This window comes from Solea solea, chromosome 6 (assembly GCF_958295425.1).
Source record: "Solea solea chromosome 6, fSolSol10.1, whole genome shotgun sequence".
In the NCBI taxonomy this organism is placed as follows: domain Eukaryota; kingdom Metazoa; phylum Chordata; class Actinopteri; order Pleuronectiformes; family Soleidae; genus Solea; species Solea solea.
In genome coordinates this window covers 2,770,658-2,798,328 of record NC_081139.1, presented here as the reverse complement: position 1 = coordinate 2,798,328, position 27,671 = coordinate 2,770,658, and the positions used below count along the sequence as shown (strand labels likewise).

General features: G+C 40.2%; 2 protein-coding genes across 6 annotated transcripts in view; both read left to right on the top strand.

Annotated features, from left to right (window-relative positions):
• Positions 1-18: 18 nt before the first annotated feature.
• On the top strand, positions 19-6,962 carry bap1 (BRCA1 associated protein-1 (ubiquitin carboxy-terminal hydrolase)). Of its 2 annotated transcripts, none has more exons than XM_058630707.1 (17): positions 19-600; positions 1,076-1,105; positions 1,205-1,259; positions 1,358-1,490; positions 1,680-1,799; positions 2,069-2,130; positions 2,271-2,413; positions 2,559-2,637; positions 2,722-2,845; positions 3,115-3,253; positions 3,355-3,539; positions 4,022-4,155; positions 4,311-4,774; positions 5,003-5,220; positions 5,381-5,473; positions 5,563-5,635; positions 6,033-6,962. In XM_058630707.1, exons 1-17 carry the CDS (start codon positions 564-566, stop codon positions 6,164-6,166), a joined length of 2,223 nt encoding a protein of 740 aa, XP_058486690.1. In that variant the 5' UTR covers positions 19-563; the 3' UTR covers positions 6,167-6,962. The 2 variants fall into 2 exon arrangements, with proteins under 2 accessions (XP_058486690.1, XP_058486689.1); XM_058630706.1 differs by having other exon boundaries at positions 21-600; positions 5,000-5,220.
• Positions 6,963-8,974: 2,012 nt separating this feature from the next.
• The window catches only part of bsnb (bassoon (presynaptic cytomatrix protein) b), a 66,819-nt gene continuing 48,122 nt past the window's right edge, over positions 8,975-27,671 (top strand). For all 4 annotated transcript variants that reach the window (XM_058631781.1, XM_058631780.1, XM_058631779.1 and 1 more), the window contains exons 1-2: positions 8,975-9,316; positions 16,766-17,156. In XM_058631781.1, the coding sequence (XP_058487764.1) occupies positions 9,129-9,316; positions 16,766-17,156 (579 nt within the window). In that variant the 5' untranslated portion in view covers positions 8,975-9,128. The remainder of the gene's footprint in view (positions 9,317-16,765; positions 17,157-27,671) is intronic.

Below are 27,671 nucleotides of genomic sequence, written 5' to 3'. Positions count from 1 at the left end.
ACTACTAAGAAAACTTCAGGGAAGCAAGTAATGAAATGAAATAAAAAATAAAATGTTCTCATTGTAAAATGATTACTTACCAAATTAAATGTTAACAATGTATTTAATACATCCAATGCACTACAGTTTTTAAATGAACTACTGCTTCCTATCCAGTTTATTCTCACCCTGACATTTAAGGACCTTGTCAGTCGCAACGCAAAAGTAACATCACTGTTCAATGTCGTTTGAACGGTGATGTGATTTTGCAACATACAGCATCTGGATGGGAGAAAAAGCAGCCGAGTTTTACTTTCTTTTCTTTTTTTTGGTTGTTGATTGATGTTTCTGAAGGTTTGATTACAGGAAGTTACCCTCTTCAACCCGGACTGTAGGACCGGCGACACTCGTCGCATCTTGATGACGCGTTGGTACGCGCCCAGTTGTGTCTATTGTGTTTATGTTGAACTCTCCTCAGTTGTCCCGTGAATGGACGCAGCGTTACCGTCAAAGTTTGTTACCTCCCCTCATGCCATGGACTGGAAAACATCATAAATACCACTCACCTACGCACACATGCAAACATGAATAAAGGCTGGCTGGAGCTCGAGAGCGATCCAGGTGAGTAATGTCGACAGACAGCACACAGCTAACAAACGTTAGCTTCCTCCTGAAGCCAGTTTAGCATCAGAAGCAGATTTGACTCATTAAAATCAGAACAACATTCGCACAATATTAGATTAAAAAATGGTTCAACAAAGGGTTCATGTGTAATGTTTTGATGGGAGTAACCAAAGATAGTAACCCAGGCTGTAACAACAATACACTTTTTTTTAGGATGGTATGGCTATTATATCCATATAAATTCACCCTTTATAGTGCATCAAGAAAGAAACAAAACATAGAGAAACCACCACAATATGTTCACAATATGGTATATATATAATATTGTGAACATTAATTCTCTTGTAGTCTCTGCATGCTGGATTTCTTGTAGGTTTCCATAAATATGAGAAACAACTCAAGGTTGTGATTTTTCTGAATAGTTTTATGGTTATTATAGACTCATAATGAATGAAATGCTTGATTATTTCAGGGCTTTTCACTCTACTGGTGGAAGATTTTGGTGAGTACCTTATATGAAGTAACCAAATCTTTGATTCTGAGTCTTTGGATGAGTAAGATCAATCAAATGTCTCTTTGTGTTGTATTTATATTTTAATAGGTGTGAAAGGTGTCCAGGTAGAGGAAATCTATGATCTTCAAAGCAAGTGTCAAAGGTATGCAACTTGCTGTCAGTTGATGTTCATGTCTGTAGTCACTGCTTGCTGTTCTTGAGTTTAAGTAACATTATGGTTGGCATCATTTTATTTCTCAGTCCTGTCTATGGCTTCATCTTCCTGTTCAAGTGGATCGAGGAACGTCGATCCAGGAGGAAAGTTAACACTTTGGTGGACGAGACGTCTGTCATTGATGAGGAAATTGTAAATGATATGTTTTTTGCTCATCAAGTAAGTACATACGATCACAAAGTATACCAATTAGTTATTGCTGTGGTTCAAGTTCAAGCCAATTGATATTTTGGTGTTTTCACATTATGTAATTTGTGCTATAATGTGCTGCTTACAACTTGGTAAGTTATCAAAATGCCTCCTCTAACTTGGACTTCTTTGGAATTTGTTCTGTCATTTTCTATCTAGTTGATACCAAATTCATGTGCCACTCACGCCCTGTTGAGTGTGCTTCTGAACTGCAGTGGTGTTGAGCTCGGCACCACCATTAGTCGCATGAAGGCTTTCACAAAAGGTTTTAGTCCAGAGGTAAGATTTTTGTTGTACTCATTCACAAAGTCTTGTGTTATCTAGTTTAGTTAAATCATCACATGCTTTGTATTCCACACATTATTCACAAATTCCTTTAGGAATGGCCTCTGATATTACTTTTTTTCTGTGGTTCTAACAAATTCATATAGTGCCTCTACAACAGTCACATTCTTGGTCTCAGTAGTTCACTTTTAACGGTATCTCTCTCTTTTACTTCCTCTCTTCCTCTTCACTCACTGTAATGTTTGATTTCCATGTATTTTCAGAGTAAAGGTTATGCAATAGGAAATGCCCCAGAGCTTGCCAGAGCACATAACAGCCATGCCAGGTAAGTTACTGTCAGTTCCTTGTTTTTAAAAGTACAGGTACCTGTTATGTGAGCATGCGATTGGTCTTCAGGATTGTGGAAGATGGCAGGCTTTGTGCATTCATTAGATTTTTAAGCTCTCTTTTTATATTACTCTGTAGGCCGGAACCGAGGCACCTTCCAGAGAAACAGAACGGAATTAGTGCCGTGCGGACCATGGAAGCTTTCCACTTTGTTAGCTATGTGCCCATCAAAGACCGCCTCTTTGAACTTGATGGACTTAAAGCTTACCCTATTGACCATGGTAAGACTTACACTGACAAACCTAGAAATGACCTGCTATGTGCTGGGTTTGTCTGTTTGTGTGACACTGAAAAGATTTTATTCTGAAGAGGAAATTTTACAAAAAGGGTTTGTTATAACTGCATGATATTTGCATAATATTTTAGGACCTTGGGGGGAGGAGGAGGAATGGACTGATAAAGCTCGGCGAGTTATCATGGAGAGGATTGGACTGGCCACTGCTGGGTGAGTCCTGTAACAGTCAGCTCAGGCTCCTTTATGCACCTTCATGACTGATGTCTTACTGTATGATGATCTGCTGTTTCACAGTGAGCCATACCACGATATCCGCTTCAACCTGATGGCGGTGGTGCCAGACCGCAGAGTGAAGTACGAGTCCAAACTTGAAGTTCTAAAGAGGAATCGACAGACTGTTCTGGAGGGTCTACAGAAGGTCAGGAACTGCCAGAGGGTTCAACACGGACAAATCACTATTTCACAGTTATTGCTGATAACACCAAATACTCATGCTGTCTTTAGACCACAGCAGTTGTTGAACCTCACTCACAGTACATTATAGGACCACCATGAGGAGCCACGATCAAAGAAAATGGCCATGATTGTTTTTACAATATCTGTTGATATTGGCAATTATAATGCTGTAGAATATTTTTCTTTATGTTTTTATGCTTCTGAAAGTTGAATATTTTGTCATGGCATCAGATGATCCGGCTCACCCAGCCAGAACTCGTCCACGACAAGAAGCAGCAGGACTCCTCTTCTCCTGATGACACCGCAGCGATCAAGAAAGAGACGGATCTAGAGCCAGTTACATCTCAGGCGGCTGATCAGGCTTCTTCAGGTATTTTAGTTGTCTTTCTTTGAATGTTTTCCTGTAAGTTGTGCAGGGCCAATCACAAACATGAAAGGGACACATGGAAAAACAATTTCCCTTTGTTTTAGATTCAGTGGATGAGTCAGGGGGTCAATCCAAGGATGCTCCTAAACCTTCAGGAAACACTAAGGTCATGGGCAAACCAGCAGTCCCCACTGGTGGAGGTCCACAGTCGGCCGCCAGTTCCAACCCCGTCGTTCAGCGCCTCCCAGCTTTCCTGGACAACCACAACTATGCCAAGTCTCCGATGCAGGTAAGCATTTGAAGTTAAGAATTGAATTTATTATCAAATGTGCTCACAAATAGTTTTTGGACATCAACAAATTGACTAAATGCTTCTACTCTTGGTGTTTGGGTCTTACAGTAGGATATATAAATATTAATATATTTAAAGGTTTTACGTATTTGTATGAACATTATTTTTCCACATGCAGATATTTCCGTTACTATAACGTCTGACTGTTACCAAGGAAATACATTTGATCTGGAAGCGATATAGGATCATTTCTAACGACTCTTCAAGTGACAAAGACAGATCATTTTGAGCGCCTCAGATTTGTCAGGTGTCATTTTTAACACTGTTTGTTCTCTCCCTTTCTCCCACTCTCTTTCTCTCTTTATATTTTTTTTCCTCCTACTTCCTGTTGCAGCTCAAATGTGTCGTATTTAGATTTCTTGGTGTTTTCTTGGTGTCGTCTTATTGAAGATGACTAACCCTAACCCTCTAATTGACAGGAAGAGGAGGATCTTGCTGCTGGAGTTGCTCGCTCTCGTGTGCCGGTACCTCCCAAACCACCATACTCAGACGATGAAGATGACTATGAGGATGACGAGGAAGAAGTAACTGGTTCTGCCAGCACGTCAAGCAGGTTAGTGATATGTGTTTGGGTGTAACTACCTCTGCCAAAGAGTGAATGTTGTCAGTGTAAAACTCATCATTATCTGGATCTGATCCATAGCAGTGACCCTTACAACTGTAGTTGTTGTTTCAGATATCTAATTATTTCTATATGCTTTTGTTAAGATTCAGGCGGAAAGCCAGTCTGCGCTCACGACCGGCTCGAGCTGCGACTGGGATGGAAAGCCAGATCGCCCTGACTGTGTTGGCTGAGAAACTGAAGAAAGAGGCCCAGAGGAAAGACGCCCTAAATACACCGCTTTCTGTGCGCACGGAGGGCCGCACTGGGGGCATCTGCATCACATCTGCCTCGCAGCCCTCCCCCACACCCAGCAACGAAAGCACTGACACGGCCTCCGAGATCGGCAGTGCCTTCAACTCACCGCTGCGCTCACCTGCGCGCTCGCAGGCTGCCACGCGCCCGTCCAGCCCGGTTGCGTCCCATCTGTCTCGTGTGCTGTTTGGAGAAGACGAGATGCTCAGGCTCGACTCCAGACATAACCGCGCTGTAAGGGAACTGGGTCCCTCTGTCAGCATAGCTATGTTGCACTTACAGGAGGATGGAGTCATCTATGCTCTCCCTCCATCTGGTGAGCGCACATGATCGTTAATGTCACGCTTGTTTGTGTGTCTGCTGAAGTAAGCGTTTCAGCTTCTCGCTTGATATTCCAGTTGGAAAATGTTGATAATGTGGAACTGTACATGAAACAGTTTGGCCTTAATGAGGATACAGTAAGGTACCACTAATAGTGGATTGTCTCTGTCTGGCTAATTTCGACAGTGTTGCTGTTATTGATTGCGTTATTTATTTTTAGTAGATTTGGCTGCGGACGGCACAAAGCTGCCGCCTTGTACTCCAGAGAAGATCAAAGAGGAAGAGCAAGCAGGAGAGAAGGAAGGAGGAAATGAGGGAGACGCGGGGCCATCTGTGAAGGTTAAAGAAGAGGAGAGCAAAGATGGAGTAGAGGTGAAACCCAGCAAGGAAAAAGTCAATGCTACAGGCAGCAAGCCCCCCGGGGATAAGTACTCCCCAAAAGTGAGTTTAGAAAATCCTCTTCATTATATCTTTGTTTGGTTACTTTTTGCTTTACTCTACCTGCACTTTTTTTGTTTGTGCTGCCAATTAGGGACACGTTGTCTACTGAAATTATACTGTATAATAAGCACCAGTTCACCTTATTCTCTCTCTCTTGCAGGAACTGCTTGCACTGCTCAAGTGTGTAGAGGCTGACATTGCCAATTATGAAGTCTATCTAAAGGAAGAAGTGGAAAAGAGGAAGAAATACAAAGTAAGTTTTGTTGACCCGAAACCTATTAAATGTCCTTGGTGTGATGTTAATGGTATTTTTGTTTGATACTAGTCCTTCTTTTTGTTCAGATTGACGATCAGAGGAGGACCCATAATTACGACGAGTTCATCTGCACGTTTATTTCAATGCTGGCCCAAGAAGGTAAATGTGAAGTCAAGACCATTCCAACAAAAACAAAAAAATCATTCAAAACTCTTTTTGGAGTTCCACTCAAAGTTAGATTCTCTGGTGGACTATTAGCGCCAAATGATAAACACCTCTTCAATAACATGTATGGAAAGAGAAGGAAATGATCCACGCTTCATAATCGCTTACATCCCCAAACAATAAGTATTACTGCTCCCTAAAGCAACTTGTTGAACATGGAAAATAAATTAAAAAAGTTAATACAATCAAAATATCTTTACAATTAGAAACACATACAGCTTTGTGACACTTAAAAACACAGCAGGTGACATTATGACACAACTTGGGGCCAGTTTTGCATATTGTTTTGCTTATATGCTCCTTCATTCATGTCTCTGGGTGTTTTCCGCAGGAATGTTGGCCAGCCTGGTTGAGCAAAACATCTCTGTGCGCCGTCGGCAGGGAGTAAGCATCGGCCGCTTGCACAAACAGAGGAAACCGGATCGCAGGAAACGCTCCCGACCTTACAAAGCCAAACGTCAGTAACTGCAAACAATCAGAACTTCTGCGAGGGGCAGAGGGGCAAACAAAAGCTGCTGCACTCCTGACACAAAGACAGTTTAGTGTTGCATTTGTGATTTTAATCTTCCCCCATGTATATATATATATGTACCTCTGTTTTAGATTCCATGTAAACTAACATTTTGTGTCAGTGCCACGTTATAGTTTGTAAATATGCAAAAAAAAAGGCAAAAAGTCCTCGATGATGCACCGGAATACTTTTGATGATCTTCTTGAGATTCTTGTGGTCAGTACAGTCATTAAAGTCATTTGTGGGAACATGAATTAATATCTGGTAACGTAAAATGCAATTTTCTTCTGCTGTGTCCCCTCTTTCATGTTTTCACGGTGCCGATGAAGTATTCCGTTTTCTGATGTGTTTTTGTCATCCACAATATTTCAGCTGAAGGATATTCAGTGTAGGTAATTAACTGTACAACAAAAAAGTCTTTTTTTCATCACATTCTTCATAGTTGCTTTAAATGTCAAGAATTGATGATAAATCAGTTGTTGTTTTTTCATTAGAAGATCTTCTTCACTGAGTCTCTGCTGTGTGTGTGTGTGTGTGTGTGTGTGCCTCTTGAGGTCCTGCAAATGAAAAACAAGCTCTTGTGTTATTTTTGTACCAGATTTGGATCTCGGGATGAACGAATATTACATTGGATGAGTGCAGTCGTGGGTTTTGTACATATGTATCTGTTCAATGGGCTCACTTGTATGATGAGCTCAGTTCTTTGTGCTTGCCAATTCATGCTAAAAAAAATAAAGTCAGTGAAAGTACCGTTGGTGTTTGGTTAATGTTTATTTCTATAGCACGCATGAAAACAATGTCAGTTGACCTAACATGCTATGCAATTAATGCAAATAAAAACGATAAATACACAATAAGAAGTTATTTACAAATGTACAAAATGTATGTTTTGTTATGTTCAAAACTAGGTGTTCGATTAGGATTATGAAAATGAATTAGTGAAATTTAATTATCGACTTCCTCCCAATTATCTGACTTCCTCCCACTATCCAGAGATGTACAGATTGAGTTAGGATGATTGACAAACTACTGTCAGTCTCTATATGTGGGGCCTGTGAGAACCACACCTCCTCTCCACCGTCAGCTGGGATCAGCTCTCGCTACCTGGACGACCCTCAAAGGACAAGCAGTTGAGAGAGAATGGATGGATGGATAGATGAACATGTTATTGTAGTTGCAGGTAGTGTACACTAAGGAGAGCACTCTTTCAAAGAGGATGGTCTCTTCACTTTATCTCTACTGGTGAAATGCGCCATAAGAGAGACTCTTCTGGGGAGATATCACTCACAATAGAAAGGAACTTTAACCCTTAGAACACAGAGCATTTCGGCTGTTTTTCATTCCCAGTACAGTTTATATAGAGGCTATAAGAATGTGCAATATAGAGCGTCTTATATCCTTTTTTCAGCACAATCTAGGCAATCTGATGAAAAATTGGAAATATGTGACAGTTCAAAGGTCACTTGGCTTGTTTTTATGAACAAAAAGAAAATAAAAACGGTCTATTTCGTGACTTCTGCACAATTATTGCTACTTTATATCACGACTAAAAATGTGATATTAAATGAATCATAACTTTGACTCTGGTTTCATCTTAGACACTTGAAAATGTATTTGTGTTTTTATAATTATGCTAAGTATTCTCCTTTGTAACATAATGGAACACAATTTATTTCATGGCGTACCATGATTGATTGTCATTAAACTGTCACTCTTTGCATGCATTTTTGATCTCTCCAGAGTGTGTTTTTATCTTATTGTTATTCCATGGACACTTTATCTTACAATGAGCTTATAATATTAATAACAATAATGGCACAGTAGAAAGTATACACAATGGCCTGAGTGGGAGTAGGAGCTAAAAAAAACGAGCCACATGTCTTCAGTATGAGTTGAATAAATCCATGCGGTGCTGTTACATCACCACTGTTTGGTTTCATCATATAACCTGAGTGATAGCATATTTAGCAACGCATAAAATACATTATGTTATTCAGGTTTTAAAGTGGTTTGTTTCTGGCACAATTACTGACCTTGTCGGGACGTCTAGTCCTTACCAAAAACATTAGGGTTAACATTTAAAACTGTGGGAAGATTAAGGTCAGCATGAGGCTTTAACTTCTTATGGTTAAGGTTTATAATAATGCTTTGTTTAGGTTGTTCAAATGAGTGGAAGTCAATGCAGTGTCCTCAGAAGAATAGCTGTGCAAACCTGTGTGTGCATCTGTGTACCTGGTATTCCTCATATTGTGGGGACATAAATTGGTTTCACATTATAGCGACTTGTCTTCCTCATGGGGACAAAAATCAAGTCCCCATAATGTAAATTACTACCTTTTAAGGTGAAGTTTTAAAGTTAGACTTGTAATTTTACCTTTACTTAAGTATGTTTTTCTGGAAGTTCTGTACTTAGCTAAATTTTAAATCATTTCTGAGTAAAAAAATGTTGCCCTGAATTTTATTTTATTTTCTTCCAAACCACACCATAAACTTTGGTGATGAATGGTGAGTAATGATGAGGACAGGTGAATGACGACAGGTGTAAACCAGTGTGTGTGTGTGTGTGTGTGTGTGTGTGTGTGGTATGGCTTAAGAACAAACAGTGCGTGGAGGAGCCGTGGAGAATCGGGGAGGTCCCAGTCGTCCCCACTGTGCTCAGAGGGATCTGCGTCTGGTGTCTTGACTCGCGAAATAACCCGAGCGCCGTGAACGCGCACGCACGAGCCACTCCAGTTCCCACCCCATTGCGTCAGCGCGTTCCCTCGCCCTCTCCGTCGTCAGTGCGCGTGCTCCGTGCAGGATGCTGAACTGTAGGTGATGATGGCGGAAGGAGAGCCGCGCTGAGTTTCATCCGAGTTTGTAGCACAGCTGTAGAACCACCGACAACATCGTTCCTCTCCGTCGACACCTTTCGCGATGGGGAACGAGGCGAGCATGGAGGGGGAGGGACAGGCGGGACTGTCCGGCCCCGCCGTCCCCGCAGCGGCAGCGGCGACTCCGGCTTCCATTTCAGCACCACCGGACTCTGGACAGCTCATCAAGCCGAGCAATGGAGCGCCCGCCGGAGGAAGCGCTGGTGCTGCACCCGGGCCGGGGATTAACAGGTAGCCGCGATAGCGACGACGCTTCCCCGCTAAACGTAGAGGAAAATCAGGGCGGTTTCACGGCAGCGTGGCTCGTACCGGACATCTGTGCGATATGGAGCGGTGATATAAGCATGAAGCGAGTGCGTGGAGACAGGCTTGAATGGGCGCTTAATTATTTATTTCAATATCCTTGTCAACACCATTTACCACCACCCCCTCTTTTAAAACCCCATATTTACCTTCTCTCTCTTTCTCTGGCAGCATCACAATCTTAGTCAATGTGAGTTTGGGTCTAATGTAGTCAAATGTAATATATACGTTCACTTTCGACGTATAGCGCCACGTACAGGCGGTGTGTGGTTCAGCCGGTTCGTGGGGAATTTCTACGCCCGTTTTCACGGCGTCTCTCCCGAGTATCATGAATGAAAGAGCGACATTTTTCTTTTTGCTCCATAGTGAGGCAGTGCCCGTACTCACACATACGGGAATATTAATGCTTTCCATAGCGTGTGGTGCTGATAATAACATTAGAAATGTAGGTGATGCAGGAGCTCGTTTAGTCGATTCCATTACAGGCTGATGATTTCCTCAAACATGCTTCGACGTGATGGAAAAGAAAAAAAAGAAAAAGAAAAAACCCAGTCATTTACAGAGAAATTACAGCATTTTCCTCATTGCTCACTGGTGAGGTGGAGGCGTCTGAATGACAACATTGTATAGAATGACTAATATATATATATATGTATATATATGTGTGTATATGTATATGTATATATATATATATACACATACATAAAAAAACTATATACATATATATGTATATATATATTTATGTAAATAATGTATCCCACAGCTGTGTCATCTCTCTGATCACTATTCAAATCAATATGCTGTCACTGTAGAGTGGAAATGTTTTTTCACCAACCGCACACAAAACAAAAGGCTCATTTCCAGTACAGGAGTGCTGCTGAATACCACCGTGAGAAATCCATCCTCAACCCAGACACATTAACACAGTGATAAGAATGAAAATGTAACATTATTGGACACAATAGGCTGATACAACCAGCCCCTGATTGTGTGTGTGTGCAATCACATGTAGTATGTAGCCTGCAGGTCTACGGTTTCTGTGTGTGGGGGCGTGTGAAAGGGGATTACCCTTCCAACAAGATCTGATATTGCCTCAATTACACAGTTCAGCAGTTGTAGACCTGAATGACTACACGCAGAGACACAGCTGCATCTTGATATTTTTGATGCACCTGTTTCTCTGCCTCTGTCTGAAGTTTTAACCCCCCCCATTCAAATCACATTTAAGATGTGTTGGAGCCATATGCCTTTAAACATCCATCCATTTTACATCCTACCACTTTTCCTCCACATGGGGGTTGCGGGGGTCAATCTCAGCTGACATAGGACGATAGGCGGAGTACACCCTGGACAGTTCGCCAGTCCATCACAGGGCCACATATAGAGACAAACAACCATCCACTCTCACACCTACGGTCAATTTAGAGTGTCCAATTGACCTAATCCCACTATAGGAAGTGTTTGGACTGTGGGAGGAAACCAGAGAGGCCTTAGAGAACCCACACACACATGGGGAAAGGCCCTTGATGGGGTCACAAACCTGAGTCTTCTTGCTGCAAAGGCAAGGGTGCTAACCACTACATGCATGATGACACAACAAGGCGACAATAATGGGCCATAAATATTGTTAAACACATTAAATTTCCACCGACAAAGTGTATGAGAGTGTGTTGCTTCCCTGTCTGGTAGAAAAGTATCCACATCGATATGTCTGTCGCCGTCCGTCGGTCCTCGGCTTCCTCTGAGCTTTCAGCCGTCTATATTTTAATGCATCTCCGCTGCAGAACCCTTGTGTTTCTTCACCTCTGATTGAAATACATTTGTGAGAGGGGTGCTGAGGCTTTTTTAAGGTCTGGTAGCGTTCAATATTTATGCTGCGAAAACACCAAAACATGACCACGGTGTGTGGTCTACAAATTATTTTGTGAATAGCTTCATTGTTATTACTGAAGTTTCCCCAGTCTCTAATGACATCATCATTTTGTCTCAATATAATAATTTCTTACACACACCACCTTTAATAATGTTCAGCATGGTCTATGTCTCTATTTGAAGAAAAAAACACTTTATCTCTTTATTCTGTATTTTCACAGTGGGGCAGGGTTTAATGCCATGCACCTCATTATTCTTTTATATCTGGATTTCTCTCGGGTATCTGCCCTGAGGTGTCTCATAAAGTGACGTTAGACCAGAGTGTGTTCACAGACACAGAGAGAGTGATGCTGAGAAATGGAGAGAACGAGAGTATATATATATATATATATATATATATATATATATATATATATAAATATATATGTGTATATATATATAATATGGCTGATTGAAATGTTTTCTCTTAAGATTCAGTCTGGCTCTTTCCTTCAAAAACAAATAAAGAAAATTAAAAAAACAGAGAGCGTAAGAAACAATTGAGATTGTATCTGGGAGACTTTCATCTTAATTTAATTGAGCTGCAGCATTTTATTTTTACGATTTTACGAGTTTGCCTATTAATATGAATAGGTCATAATATACCGTATATATACAGTATGTAACCTTATTCATAAGTGGATTCCACGGCTATTTTAGACTCTATTATATTTTATCCATTGCTGTCAGGTAGGTAAATATGAGCCATTAAAGAAGTGAATCACACAAAATCAGGGAGTCAACACACAGCTGAAATATTTGGGTAAAAACAATTCCATTTGAGATTTAACATTTAAGTCACGCTTCAGTTCGATATTTATTGCGTTATAGATTTAAAAAACGAGATAAAACAAGAATTCACTACTATACTCCAATGCAAGGTTGAGAACTCAATGATGTTTTTTTTTTAAAAAATAAAATAAAATAAATAAAACGGTCAAAAATAGAAAGATTAAATTGCAGCCTTTGCTAATTGCGCTCTCGAAATTTGCACTTTCGATTTGAAAACGATTAACGTTGTTCGGCTATTTCTTCCATAATCATAACAGCGTTGAGCAGAAATGATTACCTGAGTGAGGTTTGTATGAAGCCCCAGACTAAAAAAAAACCTCTAATATGTGTCCACGAAATAAGTATAACGTGCGCATGAAACGTTAATCTGTTTCCCCATGTCATGTCTGGGGCTCCGTTGTTTCTGTAATTCTGTGTTGGGATAAAACAGGATATTGCCTAAAAAGCAGCATGTTCTATAAGAGGTGCTGTAGCTCAGGGTGTAGTCAGCTGTTTCCTAGGCTAGAGATTTTACCTCTGACTCCCCCCAGTCCTGCAGGAGGTTGTGTCTGGCATAAACAGTTATGTGTGTGATGATCTGCTGTGGTGATCCCTCAAGGGAACATCAGGACAACACCACAACAAAACTTTGTTGTTTATTGATTCCTGTTTAGCAAATGATCGCATTTACCCACTCCATAGTGTTATGTTTTCCATGTATTTGACCAAACGCCAGGAGAGATCCTATATTCGGTCTCTGCGACGTATGCCGCTGATGTGAGGTTAAGTATAAGTGTGTAAATCAAAATACCAGAAATGCACCCAAACAAAACTACAGTCCATTAAAACCCACAGAAATAGCAGCATACGTCTTCATTATTAATTTACCTTCAGTTATGAAAGCACAGTACGTACGTATGCCGAAGCTCGTACAAATAATGCAAAAGCTGCTCTCAGTATTTATAACTCTGTGACGGACAATGTTCGTTTTCTCAGAAACTGGCAGTTAAAGCATTGTTGTCTCGATGTTCAAAAGCTTGTGTTGAATGTTCACTGTGCGTGGGTGGGGGGGGGGGGGAGGCTGACTGAACACGGTACATCAGACTTCTTCAGTAGCTTTAACAAACCTCAGGATGTAAATGTGTCCAGTATGTGCTTCTCTCTGTGTGTTTTGGCAGGACGAACACATTGGATGGTGTCTGTGCGTCTCATCTAATATCATCACATTCATATTAACCCTTAGAATACAGAGCATTTTGGCTGCTTTTTTTTCATTACTATGTTTAAACGCACAGTATATACAGAGGCTATAAGAATGTGCAACATAGAGTGTCTTATATGTCTTTTTTCAAATGTGGAAATATGTCACAATTCAAAGTTCACTTGGCTAATATATATATATATATATATATATGTATATATATATATATGTGTGTGTATATATATATATATATAATCTTATCTTATCCTATGCAAGTTGCAGATCTAAGCCTCCAACTAAAACTTACCGTTGCTCTGAAGGTTATTTTGCAAAATCTTATAACAAGAGTAATTTAATCCTCTGGATGAAATGTTTCTCTCTCTCAGTAAAAAGACAAAAACAATTGCCTCTTCTCTTTCAGTAAAACACCAACAACAAAATATATCAACACGCTAGTTTGTATGAAAACACAGCAGATAGGAAGAGGCGTCAGTATAACTCATAAAACATGTTTATGGTGTTAAAAAATTCCTTTTGGTCCATGGAAGATGGAAGATGAGTATTTCTTCATCCCGTTTGACGAGTATTTGAAGATTTAGACATGTTACAACAGTCTTTTGGGTTTTTCAAAAATTCCTTGGGTATATATTTTTATGAAAGTATTGCCTCTCTGCTCTCTCTTATACCTGTCTCTAAGCTAAATGTTGGATATTTCTCAACATATTTTGCCTAGCCTGATCAGTGCATGAAAATAACAAAAACAAGGTTTGTGGCGTATCTGTCAGAGACTGTCACATGCAAATTGAAAAATGTATTAATTAGCTCTGTATGGTTCCTTTTAAATTTGTGTGAATGTGGTGCACAGAAGCTGTTTGCTGCTTGATTCCTGAAAGCGAGCAAAAAGGAATACATTTGTCATTGGTTTTGGCTGAATTTACAAAAACATATATCATATTCCCTTCATTCTACTGGTGACGGGAGCTTATATGAAGCACTTGAACGCAGCAAACCTCTCGTTTCACAATTGGGTATCCAGGTGCGACAAAAAATAAATCTGTCCCTGTTGAATAATTTAAGTTTTATCTTCCTGCAAAAAGAACAAAAACAAACTTCTTCTTTTAAAAACATTTCATGAAAACAACAGTGCTTATGAAATGTTGATGTGCAGACAGTGTTTGGATCATGGAAGTAAAATGCATTTGGCTGCTAGTTTGCTACCTTCAGCTTTGACCTATAAATATGACTAAATGGACAATATCGTATAGATTTCATTGATCAGTTACACAGTTTTATTTCCACTGGACGAATCCATAAATCAATAAGAAACATATAGTATTATAAAGGATGATTGTACAGATAGACTGTGGCTAAAATTAATACATGTCTATCTGATCATTCCCCCTGTACCAAGGGAAATTTTTTTGACAAGATGTATGGTAGTGAAAGAGCACTTTTTTATTATTATTGACCCTTTAGAGTTCCTAGGGACATTTTTTGCCATTCCATTTCCTTTTATTGTCAATGAATATAGCTCAAAATTTGCCAGAGGATATACATTTTTTGGAAAAATTTAGAACTAATATTTAATATTTTTACAGCAGTTTTTGGGAAGTGGACATTTTCTGCCACTAGGAATAAATATGTCAGTTTTTTTTTCTGACTGCAAAAAAACTCAAAAAACAATGCATCAAAATCAATTTTTCTGCCAATCATTGACTCATCTCAGGGCCTAATCATAATTACAATCAAATGCACCTTGAAATGTATTTTCTGAAATTGTTTTTTATAGCTTTTAATGGGTTAAAATCTCAAAAATAAAATATAATTTGATATGTATGTATATTTCAGGCTGAAGTAGTTTTAAAAGACTGATATTTTCTGCCTCTAGGAACAAATTAGTCAGGATATTAAAGGAACTCTTAAGGATTTAAAAAAGGTTCCACTTTTACAAGAATAAATGGGTTCGGGACTTGGTCAGAACAAGGGCCTTTCTGCATGGAGTTTGCATCGTCTCCTCATGTGTGCTTGGGTTTTCTCTGGGTTCTCCGGCAATTGGACACTCTAATTGACCATAAGTGTGATTGTGAGAGTGGGTGGTTGTTTATCTCTATATGTCCCTGTGATGGACTGTCCAGGATGTGACCCCGCCTATCGTCCTATGTCAGCTGAGATTGGCACAGCTCTCCCCCGCGACCCTCAAGTAGAGGATAAAGCAGTAGAAGATGGATGGATGATACTTATGTGAAACGATCCGTCTCATGAGGACAATGGATAGATTTGGACATTTACTGTCTACCCGCTGCATCAATGACCTGTAGCTTTAGTATCATCCTCAAAAGTCCAGTTAAGTTGCCACTACATTGCTATTGTTGAATAATGATCATCGAGTGCACTTTACTGATGGGTTTAGCCTGGTGACCACAGGTGGTTGTGCATCAGCAGTGACTCACAAATTCCCACAATATCCTTTCATTCCTGCCTTTCTCTCGTTGCGGAGCTGCTGCTGAGATCATCTCTGTACATGACAGACATGACAATGCAAGGTCTAAATTATTACCACTGAGGAAACAAGTCCCTTCCCCCTCTAAGTATAACATCTGAGAGCCGGAGTGAACGAGAAAAACCAAAAACTTTACAACACACTTGTCTGACTTGTACTGCTTTTGTTTTCCTCTAAACACACAGCAGAAAGGCTTCAAAGTGAAAACAAAGGAGCACTTCACAGAAAGTGATAGAGGCAATATAAAATATTCATCATCTGCCTCTCTGTTGGGCCAATGTTTTGAGTAGTCTGATATTTCCTTTCATCAGCTATGATGAGACGTTTTAATGGCGTGTTCTAAGAAATGATTTCAAGATATACGACTCAATGTGAGGGACCTTTGGTCGGTGAGTGACTGATATACAAAACCATGTCAGAGAGTATTAAACGCGGCTCATTTGAAACTAAAAAAACATAGAAAGATGCACGCCACAATTTATATTTACCGCGCGGTGCTTAAATGTTATCTGCAAACTGGGTTGCCTTAAGAACAGGCAAAGATCCTAAATTCACTGATGTCTCTGTGACATATTTACTGACTCGCCGTTCCACTCTCATCTGCTCCTTTTGTAATTTGCAGCGTCGTATTGTAAACTTCACTTAACAGTCTTATATGGACTTATAGAGGGGGATTGCAACAAACTCCAAAGAATGGAAAGTTTGCAAAGACGACAGTGAAATGTGTCTGTGATTAAGGAGGGAGTGTCTGTGTCATGTGTTATAATACAGAAACATTTCAGTCCTCAACTTGGAAATAGTAATAAAAACAACATATTTTATGATGAATTGACCCGTCTGCAGTGTTTAACAGTAGTTTTATAAACCATCAGATCATCATACAGGATCTTGAGTCGAAACTTTTTGATACTTTATCACAGGCAACCTTATTGAATGAGTTATTGAGTTGTAATGTTGACCACCATGTGTGCTCTCTTTGTCCCCCTTTTGTTAGACCACCATTGTCAGACCCAGGACCTAAAACAGGAGCCCAGAGTGGTCACGGGACAGGAGACAGGTTAGCCTCCCATGACACACCACAGCATGTCACACCACAGGGAGAGCAGGGCCAGGGTCACGTGGCCAGGCGGAGTCTGCAAGTGGACGTGGGAAGCAGCAGGACTGGGAGGTCCCCTTCCGTGTCCCCTGACCGAGGCAGTGTCCCCACCTCTCCGTACTCTGTGCCTCAGATTGCGCCCATGCCCAGCAGCAAACTCTGCCCCGTCTGCAAAACCACCGACCTGATGGGCACTGGGGACGACAAGCCCAGCTTCAACACCTGCACACAGTGTCGCTTCATGGTGTGCAACCAGTGTGGCTTCAACCCCAACCCTCACCTCACTGAGGTAAGCAGCGCTGCTATTCCCCCGTTTTTACTATACTATACTTTACTACTACTATATTTAAACATACAGTATATACAGAGGCTATAAGAATGTGCATAGAGTACTCAGAATGTTTAATACGTGTAAATACGTCAAATTTGACGTATTGTTGAGTCAAAGTTGTGCAGAAGTCACAAAATAGACCGTGATTCTTTTCTTTTTGTTCATAAAAACGAACCAACTTTGAACTGTGACGAATTTCCAAATTTCACAAATTCAATTAGCTTTAAACTTTTCGAGTACTTTTTGCACATTGCCTAGTTTGTGCGGAAAAAAGGGTATAAGACACTCTATGTTGCACATTCTTATAGCCTCTGTATATACTGTACGTTTAAACATAGTAAAGGGAAAAAAAGCAGCCAAAATGCTCCGTGTTCTCAGCGATAATCAAATACCAATCTGCATGATACACGTGTGAAGTGAAGGGAAAAAAAGAAAAGAAAAAGATCTTGTTCCTGTTCAGACATGTTCTTACAAACTGCTCAGAGCCTAAAGGGAATCGAAACAAGGCACTGGAAATGATCAACCGTACGTTTCTCTTAATTAAACTCATAATTAAAAAATATTGAAAAATAAATAATAATTTAACCCTTCAAAGTGGCTGTGACGCTGATCAGACTGACAGGAGAAGGGATCTTTAATCCTTCAGGCTCTGTTTCATGTAATTCCCCCCAGTGTGGAGCTATATACACATTAACATACAGTATATACAATTATATACTGTGTGTGTATATGGCGTGTTTTCTACACCATACAGATTGATGTTGCCTCTGACAGCTTGTCAATTTTTCCATTTGCCTCCTTCCCCGCTGTACAGCTGTAACAGTTCTGTGTCTCGTGGCGTCCACCGAAGGCATTTGTAGGAGAAAATGATGTCAGTGCATACATTAGTTTACATCTGCAGTGTCTTAATAAAATATGAAGTACAGGCTCTTACAGTGAGGGTACAGTTTTGCATTTTGATCGAAGAGTGTGATTTAGGTGCTACAAATTTTTTAATTTGTACGGAGGTAATTACTTTTTAATGTCATTTTTTGTCACTCTGGGTAGTAATGAGTGTTTGCTGTGACTGGTTCACACACTTCAGCATGATTTATTGGCAGTAAGTCATTTACTAAAATGTTTGTGTCTATAATTGCTTTAAAATCAAAATTAGTTTTTGGTTCTTCACTGCCCAAACTAAATAAGCCTTTTGTGGCGCTTTTCCATGAAACGGTTCTAGCACTACTTTCTTTTTTTGCTTTTCCTGGTACTTGTTTTTGTTTAGTAGCTGCTCTGGTGAGGTTCCAAAGCAAGCTGAGCCGATTCTAAAATGTGACGTCGACAGACAACCACTGATTGGTCAGAGAGTGTCGACGTCCGACACAGAAATCAAACCGAACAATATTGAATTGTAGATCAGTTAAAAAGATTTTACTATCCATGTGTTAATCTCCAACATTTAGCAAAGGAAATGTCTAAAATCTCAATATTTAACAGAGGAGTCTGGTGTATTGAGCGACAGCACTGCTGAAAGCCGGCGATCCAATTTGACCCAAATCACAACCCTTTCAGCCTTATTTCGGTTCAGAGACTGTGTCAGATGGATTCTGTGCTCACAGTTATGCAGGAAGTACTCAACAAATAATTCAACTGATTCTAAGGAGCAGCAAGAAGACCCCGGTTCGAGGTTTCGAGGGGTTTTCTCCGGTTTCCTCCCACAGTCCAGAAACATAAAATATTGGGATTAGGTAAATTGGACACTCTAAATTGACCATAGGTGAGACTGGATGGTTGTCTGTCTCTATATGTGTCCCTGTGATGGACTGGTGAACTGTGACCCCACCTATCGCCCCATGTGGAGGATAAAGTGATAGAAAATGGATGGATGGATGATTGTAAGGATTCAGTACACAGCGACATTACGAGGTCAGATAGAGGGTTGATCAGTGGACCAACCTGACCGAATGTGTCTGACATTCATACATAGTCGTGGTCGTGGTTTAATAATGACTAAATCCAGAGTTTAGAAGAGACTTATGCCAAATTGGTGCAACCCCACCCTTATCTTTAAGTCAGGATGAGAGCTCTTCCAGTTACAGGCACCTTGGTTCACGAAGTGTTACGTGATATTTCAACCCCAGTCTATCTATCTAAGCTTTCTAATGTATTAGTCACGTCGTACTTTTTGTAAATGAATCACAGGCTCTTTTTCTTTCTCAGCAAGTACTTTGTCCTTTTATAACTGCACAGTAAAGTATAGCCTTTAAACAAAAATACATCCTTCCTTTCTGACAGGAAACAAAAGAATTCCCGCCTGGAGCATCACCCTAACAATGTTTTTTTCTTAACTACTGAACACAACACAGCACACATTTCCCACATCATTCACACGCATCTACACACAGGTAGCTGAGAAGGCCTGTTGCCTTCATCATGAGATAAATCGCTCGCCTAATTTGAATCAAGCTACGCTTCACTGTTCGCGTGAGTCAAATGTGGCCGTGTCATCTGTCATGAAGTTTCACATCACCTCCATGTGAGTCATGTTGCAAAATATAGCCGTGATGGCATGACCCACAGGTTATCAGAGTCACATCGTGATGACAAGATAAAAGGTTATAAGGGAAGAGATTTTTCGTTTTTCGTCTGTACACATGCATCTAAGCAGATTAATGGACTAATGTGGGTGTGTAAGCTTGAGTTTTTATGCGCATGAATATAAAAGAGAAGGTTGGAGAGAGTGAAGCTGCGGGGAATCGAGAGAAATTTGTGGATTTAAGTGGAAGCGGACAATAAAGAACAGATCATGTAGGGAGCGACTGGGCACTGAAGGGAACAGCAGAGGTGAATGGTATGGCTGTTTTTCAGCCAAGCCTTGGTGAGCTTGTCAGATGTTGACAGAAAGAGAGAGAGAGAGAGAAGGAAGGGAGTGAGAGAGAGAGAGATGGAGACACAGAGGGAAAACACTTTGCCTCTGGAGACCTGAAGATTTAGCCCTGTAACCTACTTAGCATGGATTGGGCTTTTGCCTCCGCGCAGCATATCTAACACGGCCACACCATTCTCTCTGAAACTGATGACTGTCATGTTGTTGTTGCACACTGAGGTGATGATAACGCTCAAGACTGCAGTGATGACTGGAATCACGATTACAGCGATGGCGAGGATGGACCTTGAGAAAGAGATAGCAGTGGCAAAAAGGGGTGGAAGTAAATAGCCCTTCCTAAGCAGGAGGAGGAGAAATTATTATATATATATATGTATATCTATCTATCTATCTATCTACATATATATAGTGAGAAAAATGTAAACAATTAAACCACATAACCAATTTATAACAATCAACCCTTTAACAACAAGCGAATTACCGCAATTGTGCGGCGGTTTGTGCTATCGGAAAAATTCCAGCGGTTTCTGAAAGATGAGAAGTTGCACGTCAAAGCCAGCGTGTGGTTATTACGGTAATTTCACATGCGCTGTTGCAGGAAGACGGCAAATCAGCGTCTTTGTCAGCAGAGAGGAGAGAGTTGGAAAAAAAAAACGCCTGTGCATAGTTTAAATTGTTTGGCCTGTTTTTGCACATTGAGACAAAGATTCAAACAAATGTTCTTTTAAATATGTTCTACACTGTTCAAATTTCAAATTTAACACACACAATCTGGTGGGTACAACTACAGTGTTTTTTCTTCATAAAACATTTTGTTTTTCTTCATTTCAAAATATTTATACACCATTTTAACATGCAATTGTAAATAACTGCCAGATATTGAAAGTTATTCTGGCAAAATGGGCTTAAACACTTACTTACAGGACATTTTCTGGCCCTTTTATGGTTAAAATAAGCAAAAAGAAGTCCAGACGGACATTTTGAGGCTGTTATCGAGATACATCTAACAGGAAAATTTGGACATTTTATAATAAAAGTGGACTTTGTTGATTGTTTTAGGGTAACAATTGTATTCATTTATCTCACAGCAAAATCACCTCAAGGTCATTTGTCACAAAACAAGTGTCATTTGTTTGCAGCTTCAGTGTCAGGATCTGATTACAAATCATTCACATGCACGGATTGCTCTGGCCCAGATTACAGAGATAATGTGCTAAAAATCTGGTAATGAAGAGGATTTCCTCTCAAATAACAGAAAGATGGCGGTGCCGATTAAAGTGTTGATAATCTCCATTTTAAACAGAATGAAACACATCATTTACATTCTGTTTCTCTTCTCTTAAGGTTAATAAAATAAACCCCCTGCACAGAGTTATTTCTCACAAAGACAATCATCGTACAAGTAGAACACGTTATTTTTTATTTATCATAATAGACTTTCGAGCAGTGTTAAACAAGCAGACGATGAGGATGGGATGTAAACATTGGGCAACACACATGGGTGTTATGTGCCACAGTCTGATGCAGGGCTGTCATTCAAGAAGACGAGACGTATTTCGAGATGTAGGCTGAGAACTGAGATGCGCAACTAAACACTTGAGCTTATGTATACACGTGTGATCGTGCCATCGCATAATGTAAAACCAAGATAAAGGAGTAACTGCTTGGCATTAAGAGAGTTCAAATGAGTAAAAGGAGGCGTACGATTCAAAAAACTGTGTAATAAAAGAGGGAAAGAGACAGTCAGAGAAGACGGAGACTAAAACAATGGACAAGAAGAGTTTAGAGAGATAAAGTACCACCGATGACGCCACCTCCACCCCGGCGCTGTTCTCCCACCATCATACATCGGAGCATCTGCTTCATAATTGGTCCAATTTCTATTTATAGATCGTACCCTCCTTCTGTCTGCAATGATGGCCCAGTCCTGAGAAGCCACAGCTGAAAGAAAGAAAGAAAGAAAGAAAGAAAGAGGGAGAGATAGAGAACGGTGTGTTTGCAGTAAGTGTGTGTGTGTGTGTGGGGGGGGGGGGGAAACAGAAGCAGAGGGAAGCAGAGAGAGAAAAAGCTTCATCATAAATTAACCATAATAGTCTGAGAGTCCGTACTGACGCTATGCAACACTGCACTGATTTAGAGCTGCAACACCAAAGTACAGAATACAGAAACACATCAAAAATGATAAACCTTTGCCGTATCATTCCATGAAATGATGATATTCCAATGCTTTTGTGTCAGGACTTTCTTCAGCTTCCCTTTCCATGGATACACACACACACACAGTGTATATTTTTTTAAGGATTAACACCAGCACTTTAGACCAAAAGAAACACTTTGTCAACCACATCGTGAAGCCCTTGGAGCACATCACCAGAGGCGTAGTTCGACATTATACTCGTCAAACAGCAAAAATACATGAAAACAACCAAACTATTTGTCTTGCAGACTGGTTCACAGCTTGGTGCTCCTGTCAGCGTCTGAGCCGCTGTGTGAGATGCATGAGTTTGGTGTGTGTGTTCTTAAATCTCAAAACTGTGCTCACAATCCTGAGAGCAGCACACTCTCAGCGGGGCCTCTAGAGTAGTTAGCATTAAGGTGTAGCCACAGTGTGTTTGCAGTGTTTTCTTTGCTCTGAAAGACGTGGTTGCAGTGAAAATGATCCCGTCGCATCGTATCATTTCTACATCGCTGAGAGCGCGGCACTGTCCAGCTGCACAAATGTGTGCAAGGACAACAGTTTCACAGAGAGGGGGACTGTTTGTCATCATTACTCTGTAAAAACAGACATGTAGCATTATGTATGCAGGGTTTATTATCATGTATGACGTTTGTACAGAATGTATACGCACCACTACTACTACTACTACTACTTTGGCTGCTTTTTTCCATGACTTTTCCATGTTTAAACATACAGTATATACAGAGGCTATAATGAAGTGCAACATAGAGTTTCTTATATCCTTTTTTTCCAGCACAACCTAGGAAATCTGATTTTTTTTTTTTTCAAAATTGGATTGAATTTGTGAAATTTGGAAATACGTCACAGTTCAAAGTTCAAAACTACCAAAACAGAGGCCCAATATCAGTTTACAGTGAAGGAAGCGTGTGCTAAACACACTCCAGAGACTCCACGCAGGCGAGGACGGCAGGAGTGACTGTGAGCAGGGGAAACTAATCGGGACAGTGCAGGCGATTGCAAATGTGGGAGACAATGCAATGCACACAAATAAAATGTGATTTCAAAATACAATAGGGAATAACTGCGGCGTCCAGACATGGAGTCACCCTGAGAGGCAGATGATAATGACTGCAAATGAATACAAGTTTGATTTTATACAAGGCAACTGTTTCACCACAAACAACCCAATAAGGTGATAATATATTTATGGGTTTTCTTTGCCGCTGTCAGGTTTTTTTTTCCCCTTTAAGGATAAATCTGGAACTTTGAGTGTAGTCCACAAATAGTTTTGCACCAAACACTGTTTTTCTCCACTAACAAGTAGCTGATGTGAGTCACTGCGATGGTCAAATGCTATGACTCATGTTTCCTCCTGTAAATAAAACTGTAACTGCAGTTGTGGAATGTAGTTGTTGTAGTAAGACACGGGGGGGGGGGCGTGGTTAAATGTTAACCACCAAAATATTCATTTATCAAGCTGTCACACCAACAACAACCTGGGAGAATAAGATGACCCCAATATCAGGTGTGTGAATAATATATCAAAGTTGTCAAAAATGTACTTGAAGGCAGACTTTTGAGGTTGTCTCAGGTACAATATTGATTTACCGTGAACTTTAAAACGCGAGTATAGTTTTAAATTATTCAGCAAACTTCGGACCATGCAGGCCACAGTCTGATTTCTCTAACCCTAAATAAATGCTACATAAATAAGAAGTACAACACCAGACTGATGCAGCCATATTAGCGAAGGGTAAGTCTATTATACCTCAAGGGACCCGGAATCTCCTTCCTAATCCTCTTAAATTAATTCTAATATTTAGTATCAGACATCTCTAATCCTCGCCGTCTAAATTTGCATTACGTGGCACGAGAGACTCGGCGCCACTTTCAGTGCTAAAGTGACAACATGCTCATTGTACGGATCTCTCACTCGTACTGGCTTAAGCTTTGTGTGTCAAACTGAGTGGAAGGATAACGTTCACGTCTATACGACGCGGATCGTGTTTGTGCGATATGAGTCAGAGTGCGATTTCCTCGGCTTTTGGAAATGTTTTTTTTTCCAGCATCAGACAACTTGGGTAAAAATTCATGTCTCATGTTAACATTTGTAGTGATTAGCACTCTTGCCTTTGCAGCATGAAGACCTCTCTGCATGGAGTTTGCATGTTCTCCCCCGTGTGTGCGTGGGTTTTCTCCGGGTTCTCCGACTTCATCCCACAGTCCAAAAACATGCAATATGGGGCTCGGGTAAATTGGACGCTCTAAATTGACCATAGCCCTATGTCAGCGTCAGACCCTCCGGTGGAGGATAAAGCAGTAGGAAATAGATGAATGTTAACATTTTTATTTCTATTTTTTCTTTTTCTGGATTTGGCTATGTTTGTAAGACACAGACGCTGGTAAATCATGAATAATTGAAATTATTCTCTGCTTGGAAATTGTATTAATATTTTTTATGAGGCCGATAACTCCCCACCACTCAAAGGTTTTGCAGAGAGAAAATAGCCGTTTTGTTGTGTTTTTGTCAGGATAGAATGAGCCACATGTTTACTCTTGGCTTCCTGTCACTTTAAAAATGTGATTTTAAAGTGAAATGTCTGACCACCTCATCTCCACAAAACATGTCCCTACATTGTCGTGAATCAGACTGCAGCTCGGGCCACCTTTGTCGGTCCGCACCCGACCGAGCCTGATAGAATATTGACCGAACCTGACATGTGACTGTGTTCTTTTTTGTTGGAGCCAGACACAGTTGAGCTCAAGCGTACTCTGACTGTCACGCTGCTGGTTGTAGCGTTAATTTATGGTGATGGGAAAGCAGGAAGAGAGAAAAGAGGGGAGAGGAGACAAGTGTGTCTGGGCTAGATGTGTGTGTCTGTGTGTGTGCGCGCCATTGGTGTTTGTGTTACAATGGCAAATGACAAAAGCCATTACCCTGTTAAATCCAGGTGGAGGCAACTACTGTGATGATGAACACACACACACACACACACACACACACACACACCTTATGTATGAGTGTGACTCACCATTAACGACCAACAGTTCTTCTTAAATAACTCATGTTGAACTGTAACCACTGATAAGTAATTATGTAATCCATTCATCATGGTTTATTACAAGTTGTCATGGAGTAAAATAGTAACATCCACCTTGGACGCCTTCAATAGCCTGTGTGCTGCGTTCTCTGGCCTGTTGTAAATAGTAACTATTATCACTTATTTTGACTCGTTAGCCCTTAGAACACAGAGCATTTAGGCTGCTCTCTTCCATCACTATGTTTAAACGTACAGTATATACAGAGGATATAAGAATGTGCAACATAGAGTGTCTTATATCCTTTTTTTTTCAGCACAATCTCGGCAATCTGATGGAAACAAAATGAATTTAAATTGTGAAATTAGGAAATACGTCACAGTTCAAAGTTCACTTGGCTCGTTTTTATGAACAAAAAGAAAAGACAAACACTCTATTTTGTGACTTCTGCATAATTTTGCTACTTTATATCACAACTAAAAATGCGATATAAAATGAATCATAACTTTGACTCAACAACAAAAAAACAATTTTCTTAAAGCCTGAATATGTGACCTATAAACACACACACACACACCCCCAGGATGTCCATATAAGGAGTTGTGTATTATTCCCATGGCAAATTACTGGTACACCTGAGCACAGGGTTAAACATCTTTATGTTTACACTGTATTTTTCAATAATGCCATTTGAATCCACCTTATTTTATTCTTAATTTCACTTGAAAAAACTTGAAATGACCGTCTGCTGACGTGACCGAACCCGACAGGGGGCTCAGGTCGGGTATCCGTGCTCTAATGTCACTTTTCCCACTAAGAAAATGACGTGGTATCGAATCGTTTGAGTTTCACACAGTGCACAACACTGTGTTCACACACTGGGACTTTAAGTGGACAAACAGTGTGAAGTGGGTCAGAAACTTAGTGGAAACACTAACTGCTGAATTTTGCATGTGCCAAAATATTTTTGCAGGGAGAGAGAGAGAGAGAGAGAGAGTGAGAGAGAGAGAGAGAGAGAGAGAGAGAGAGAGAGAGAGAGAGAGAGAGAGAGAGAGAGAGAGGGGGAAACTAAATCTGGGACACGCACATGCTTAATTATGACTGTGTCAGAAGTCCAGGCTCACCCTGTTGTCATCTGGTTTTTGCTCTCAGGCAAGGACAAACAGGAGTCATCATGTTCGTCCACATTAAAAGCTGATTAGACGTTTTCTTTGTATGGAGCTCGTTTGTTAAGTGTATGAGTGGAAGTGAAAGTACAGTCAGACTTGAGGCTGAAACTCTGCTCCGTGCTCCGTTTTTTAAGGTAATTAAAACACGTTCAGAGTTTTCTGCTTCTCACATTGACGTTTTTTCTGGTTTATTGCTTTATATAACAAAGCGACCATTAAAACTGAATATAATCTGTTGACAAAAATGAGCCGTACATCATGATTTTTGAGGTCACTAGGAAATCTCACAGGAAGTATTACCGCTGAACTGCTTGACACAGAGAATGAGGTTCCTGTAAGGGCAGGTGTATATATAGAGGAGGGCAGACAATTAGACACAGGTGGAACACATTAGGCAGGTGAAGGTAATCAAAGGGGCGGGGAAACACAGAAGACTCCTCTTCTGTGGATGTGGGGTTTAAACCTCCAATTAGCCAGCATGGACGACACCTGGGACTTGACGCCTAAAGCCGAAAAAGCCAACTTTTTTGGCTCAAACTTGTCATTATAATGTTGAAACTGAATCCTCCTTTAAGTCCTGCTCTTACCACGTTTCTCTCACCCATCATTATTTTGATTAATCACACAGTGACACGTAAAAGTCTCTTGAAAAAGGTTTATATCCATCTGCATGTTTTAGGTGCTCTACGCTGTTGAGATGTGAGTTAGGTTGAATTAATTAAATCAGCTTTAGCTTGCACTTCAACATAGTTACAGAGTCATTGAAGTGGATCATCAAAGAAACCCGTGAGCATCTACAGCACAATTACAGCTGGGGAAATAACATCTTGTTGAAAACTGCGTGATATTCTGAAGTAAAACTTCAATAAAAGTCATAAGCACCCAGACATAAACCTTTGGCTTTAAAATGCAGTAAAATGTGAAATATGTTTGGTAAAAACAGCCCCTTTACTGTCTCCTCTAACAATGTTCAGCTTTTTTATTAGAATAATTGTAATTTTAGTATTGAAACACTAAAAAAACATGATTTGATAACTCTTTTAATGACGGATTAATCTTCAGTACAGTACAGAAAAATTAAACTAACAGAATAATATAAATAGATTAGAAATAAACGTATCTACCTAAGCTGCAGGTCGGTCTGATTGAAATCAGCCTCCATTTTAAAACATACAGTCCACATATGTAGAGGCATATGTGGAAGAGGAGCAAAGAATGCT